This window comes from Gigantopelta aegis, chromosome 14, assembly GCF_016097555.1.
Source record: "Gigantopelta aegis isolate Gae_Host chromosome 14, Gae_host_genome, whole genome shotgun sequence".
Classification (NCBI taxonomy): Eukaryota; Metazoa; Mollusca; class Gastropoda; order Neomphalida; family Peltospiridae; genus Gigantopelta; species Gigantopelta aegis.
Window position 1 is genome coordinate 46,955,136 of NC_054712.1, and position 6,435 is coordinate 46,961,570.

General features: G+C 36.4%; 1 protein-coding gene across 1 annotated transcript in view; it reads right to left on the reverse strand.

Annotated features, from left to right (window-relative positions):
- Window positions 1-4,743: 4,743 nt before the first annotated feature.
- The window catches only part of LOC121388503 (tubulin beta chain-like), a 21,091-nt gene continuing 19,399 nt past the window's right edge, over window positions 4,744-6,435 (reverse strand). The window contains exon 4 of the mRNA XM_041519857.1: window positions 4,744-6,435. This exon is cut by the window's right edge and continues 767 nt beyond it. Within this exon, the coding sequence (XP_041375791.1) occupies window positions 6,387-6,435 (49 nt within the window). The 3' untranslated portion in view covers window positions 4,744-6,386.

A 6,435-nucleotide genomic window follows, 5' to 3' on the forward strand; every position in this document is an offset into this window, starting at 1 on the left:
TTGTTTCACTCTGTTGTATCGAAACTTGTTACATGCTTGTAAATGAACCAAACTTAGTGTCCATGTTTACGGGTTGAAATTAGTGTCTGTGTGAAAAATATGCCTTAGTGTGTAAAAACTAGGGTCTGTCCCTTTAATAAAATATTACGATCGTATCAACAACATAAAGCGGCAGTATCCGTAATATTTTTATTACTAGTATTTAAGCATATAGAACAGGAAATCAAATTACGTTTGGTGCATATATGACGCTGCACTCCGCATTGGTCTCACTACGCTGGCTTATCCAGGTCAAAAACAAAGCCAGTATTTCGAAAGTGGGACACTTTTGACGGGCTCCTACCGATCTCGGTTTTCATTGGCTTATTACAAGTGTGGAATTCTCCAACAAGAGATCACGTGAGATTTCACAATTTTTGAACAAATTTAACTGTCTTGATTGAGGGTTCGTCTCATATCTCCAAAACATATTTATATCCATAGAGGTATGGTACAACGCCTTTCCAGGGGTCGGTGGGTGGGGGATTTGCCTTGAAATTTTGACAGTGGCCAGCTGTTGGCATACGCGTTACATGTAAGGGGGTGTTACTAATTACGTAACGCTCTAGGCGTAGAGGAAGAGGGTACTGTGTTCGATTTACGTAACATTTTTCAAGACTATATGTTATTTTTATTCATTACTTAGACCCAAAAAGGTGGGGGGGGGGGGGGGGGTAATGCGCGGTCAGTCTAGGATCGATCCCCATCGGCGGGTATATAAAAGACCATGATATGTGATATCTTGTCTGTGGGATGGTACATATAAACGATCCCTTGCTTAAAAAAAAAAATGTATCGTGTTTCCAAGGCGCGTGTGCAGGGATTTCAGCGGGGTTGGGGTTATAGACTGTTGAGCGAAGTTTATATGGGGCCATGCTCCCCCAGAAAATACATTTCAATTGTTTTTAAGTTTGGGCAAGTAAGGGTTTCGACCTCCAATACCCTCCCCCTGCACATGCACCCAATTCCTCTCTAAGATTATATGTCAAAATTACCAAATGTTAGACATCCAACAGCATATTGGAAGGAAGGATAGGATATGTTTTATTTAACGACGCACTCAACACATTTCATTTACGGTTGTATGGCGTCGGATGATTATTAAATCAATATGCTCTAACTTTGATGTTGTTAAACACACACACACACACACACACACACACACACACACACACACAACACACACACACAACTTTACCCTTTACAAACGAAAGAATATTTATTTGAATTTGTCGATTTTAACACGTAAAATTAACAAGTGAAAAGTATATACATGATTAATGTGTTATTAGTATACAAACTAAACTTTGAAAGTTCTACTAACATTTTATAAAATATTCTGAAATAGGAAGGTACGATTGTCGATAATACGTTGTCAAGATCAAATCGGTTTTAACGAAAGACTCTAGTACCGTATAATCAATCGAAAGTTCTTCGTACAGCGCAAGATTTCTCTTTTAAATTTTTTAGACGAACCCTACAATTTGAAATCGGCAACAGGCTGTCGTTTGTGCTTTGCCGAGCTATGGCGGCACATGCGACGAATCAAGCGTATACTTTTGACGATCTCCGTTCATAGCGAACACACACGAGTTTTTTAAAAGTGCATTTGAGCTTGTATTTCATATTTGTACATGATGTTATAATATGGTAACCAGAGAATGTAACTTTAACAAGACCCTGACGTGAAGTCGATCGTGTGATTAGTATAGACTGGGGTATCGGTCAAGCTTATTTATACAGCACACAGATATATTGTCAGAATGAAGTAGAAAAGCAGGTAACTATTTGCAAATCCCGAATATATCATTTCAACTTATTGGGCTTATATCCAATTGAGGTTCAAGCAAGCTGTCCTGGGCACACATCTGCTATCTGGGCTGTCTGTCCAGGAGTTGGTGAGAGAGAAGAGGGTGTAGTGGGCTTAACCTATCCATTGCGTCGATAAAACTTGCTCTGGGTGGGAGTTGGTACAGGGCTGCGAATCCTGTACCTACCAGCCTTATGTCCGATGGCTTAACTAAGACACCACCGAGGCCGGTTCCGAACATATCAAAAAGATTTCCGAAGATATTGGGCCTACTTGTGATCTTACGACTATGAGGCAGTTTGTTTCCCATTTTCCATGGAAAATACTATTTATATTTTTATCTTATTTGTGTCATTAATTTAAAAAAAAAAAAAAAAAAACCATAGGAAAATAATGCTCAAACTTGTAGTTCTGCTTATCAGATTTATAACGTCATAAATCAATTTAATTTAACTACTGTTTTGTGTTCCGTATATAGGAAGGCTGCCACTTTCCAGCGTTGCATTTTAAGGTCGAAAGGAAATGTTTTAACGACGCACTCAACACATTTTATTTACGCTTATACGGCGTCAGACATGGTTAAGGACCACACAGATATTGAGAGAGGAAACCCGCTGTCGGCACTTCATGGGCTACTCTTTTCGATCAGCAGCGAGGGATCTTTTATATGCACCATCCCACAGACATGGTAGTACATACCACGGTCTTTGATATACTAGTCGTGGTGCACTGGCTGGAACGAGAAATAGCCCAATGAGTCCACCGATGGAGATCGATCCCAGACCGACCGCGCATCGAGCGAGCGCTTTAGCACTGGGCTACGTCCCCATTGAGGTAGACGACAGTCGCTCTTCGCATTCTTGTTTTTGGCTTCGTATACTATAAATATAATAGTTCATACTGTAGAGTAATAAATAGTTGCGCACGTCACATTTTTTATAAAGCTCGCAAGCACAAACGAATGATTCAATCAGTGACGTCACATTTATTAATAAATAATAAAACAAAACTTCCTGATCCGTCAACAGAATATGTCTAAAGTTAACAACTTTTTGATAAGTGATTTACAACATTTGTTTTTTCATTGGTGAAAAGTAAGTTTTTTCTAATAACAAATATAAGGGTCCATAGGCGAAAACTGAGGAACATGTGAATAGAATGGAGTGCGCGACTATTCGTTATGTTTTACGTAGAACACCAAAAGTGGGTTCTATTTAAAAACTTGCTTTGCTAAATGAATTCGGCAGTAAATATTAAGTGGTGTGTTATATACACCAAAGGACCAACTATTTACGTAAATAATATTTGTTTTATTTCTTTTCGGTTACACGTGTTTACTTTACTGTTTGTTCTTAGGTGTGCGACTATTGATTACTCCAAGATAGGTTTTAGTCTCCGTCCGTTTCGAGATATTGAGCTGAAATTTTGTATATGGCTTTGTCATGTACTGTTACGGATCAAGTTGCTTTCATGACGATTTACTAATTTTTAACAAAGTTATGGTCCTTGAACTTCGGAGATACAGAATATTACTTTTCGAGGCTCCCTTTTACGAAGCGATCTTAGCGCTAAGGTCACCAAGTACGTACTTAGGTAATCTTGGCGCTAAGATTGCTGCGTAAAACGGGACCAAAAATGCCCCAACATATTACGCTGAAATTTTGTGCATAGCTTTTTCATGTACGGTTACAGATATAGTCAGACTTTCATGTACGGTTACAGATATAGTCAGACTTTCATGTACGGTTACAGATATAGTCAGACTTTCATGTACGGTTACAGATATAGTCAGACTTTCATGTACGGTTACAGATATAGTCAGACTTTCATGGCAATTTGGGAACAAGACGTAGCCCAGTGGTAAAGCGGTCGCTTGATGCGCGGTCAGTTTAGGATCGATCCCCGTCGGTGTGTCTACTGGGCTGGGTCTCGTGCTCTACAATTGGTGTAACAAAGTCCGTGGTATGTACTATCCTGTCTGCGGAATGGTGCATATAAAATATTTTGCTGTTAATCGAAAAGAGTAGCCCATGAAGTGGCGACAGCGGGTTTCCTCTCAATATATGAGTGGTCCTTAATTATATGTCCGACGCCATATAACAGTAAATAAAATGTGTTGAGTACGTCGTTAAATAAAATATTTCCTTCCTTCATGGCAATTTACTCACTATTTCGCAGAATTATGTCCCTTGAACATAGGAAAAAACGAAACGTTGTTGGGCCATAAAATAATAATAGTAATAAAATAGAAATAATTGGGTGTGTGTGTTTTATTTGAAAACCAATTAAAAACAAAAATTACAATTAAAAACAAAACACAACAATCGTACCAAATAAAGACCTATAGACTTTAATTCCCTTCGTATTGTGGGTCTGTTTCTGATTATTACTTTATTTCATATACTTAACAATATTTTTTTAATCAGTAAGGATGTGAAAAGCAAAAACAATACAAGTAATGACGTTCTTCGAATAATATAATTATGACCGTATAATACAACAATAATAATAGTAATAACAAACAACAATAATAGTAATAATAATAAATAACATTTATAATTTCAATATAAAATAAACAATAGAACATAATTTGGCAGGATCAGTCAAAGAAGAAAATACAACGAAAATTGCATTATACTAATGTCAAAATTGGCTACTGTGTTTTATCGTGAATACAATGATACTAAAGACAATTAAAGAGACTGTCCTCGGTTTGCAGCCATTGCAAGAGGGGGCGAGACGTAGCCCAGTGGTAAAGCGCTCGCTAGATGCGTGGTCGGTTTAGGATCGATCTCCTTCAGTAGTCCCATTGGGTTATTTCTCGCACCAGCCAGTGCACCACGACTGGTACATCAAAGGCCGTGGTATGTGCTATCCTGTCTATGGGATGGTGCATATAAAAGATCCCTTGCTGCTAATCGAAAAGAGTAGCCCATGAGGTGGCGGCAGCGAGTTTCCTCCCTCAATATCTGTATGGTCCTTAACCATATGCCCGACGCCATAGAACCGTAAATAAAAATGCGGTAATGTGCTAATTTTGGAAGCAGTTATTATTTATTTTCTCTGTAATGTATATTTGTTTTGTACATATGGAATTATTGGAATGTAAAATCTGGTTTGGGCTACTATAAACATTAGGACGTTAAAGACAAATTGTCTTTAATATGTAATTCTAGTAATCAGAAAGGATCTGTTAGTCGTAAACATGTTATAATGTCGGCAAAAGAGAACAAACATACCTAAAGACTTTATTGCCCTTCGTATTTTACAGGGGTTCATTTCTGATCATTACTTTTTTCATATATTTAACAATACTATTATTATCTTTAAATCAGTAAGGATGTGAAAAGTAAAACCAATACAATGACTTTCTTCGAACAATATAATTATGACCATATAATATCATAAATTCAACAACATCAATAATTATAATAATAGTAATAATAATAATAATAATAATAATAATAATAATAATATCAACAACAGAAACAAAATAACATATAATTTCAATATAAAATAAATAAATAATAAATTAGGCAGTATCAGTCAAAGACGCATAATTGTAATATTATCCAAGACTGACATTACTTGCAATCCTAAATATAAATTTCAAACATTTAAAAACGAACAAGAACGAAAATTGGGTCATATAAAATTCAATAATAGTAACTACAAAAAAATAATAAATAAATAAAAAAAACAATAACACTGCAATGCAAAATTTATAATATTCCTAATTGTTATAATATATATATATATCGATTTAAAAAATGAAAGAAGGACAAAAAGAAACAAACCGGAAGCACTTTCAGTTAAAAATCCAGGGTGTCTTGGAATGTCCAATATTGGTCTATTTGTAAGTAGAACACACCTACCGGTATGTATAAATATACGTACATTTACGCTTTTACGATCGGCGTGACAGTATGTTATTTGAATTGGGTTTTGAATGCTTACTCTGCAGTACAAATATTGTATTCCCCCTTGTGTTGTCTAATGCTAATAATAGTACTGTTTTAATTGGAGAAAAATGGCTCTTGGTAACTGATTGTGCACAGACCTTAGTATATATTACACTATGTGGTACAGGTTTGGAATTGTTTATGACGTAAGATAACCTAGAACGCGAGTTGACGTTGGTTAGCGTCAGATCCACTAACTAGAAACCTCCGTGCTAATGTTCGTGAGATCGAATTTAAATGAGACTGGGAGCCATATATAACAGAGACGCCAAGTTCATGTGGGACGTCATCCAAGCAAGTTTAAAAGTACTTGGACCTCTTACCATATTGAAGGGTATTTTTATATCATAAAAAAGTTCTGGCTTGAATTTTCTTTTCATATCTGGTGATAGTGAAATATATTATCGAATGTATGATCAACTACATATTCGTGTGAAAAACCACAATAATACCACAATACTATTGTACATTTTCGAATCTGACATAAAGTCGAGCACGTTTTCATTCACGAACAGCCGGAATTGTTACATTCCTATGACACCAGATTCGACATTCTGCTGCTCCTGCTTCTGCTATTATTGTTGTTGTTGTTGTTGTTGTTGCTCCTGCTGCTCGCAGTCGTAA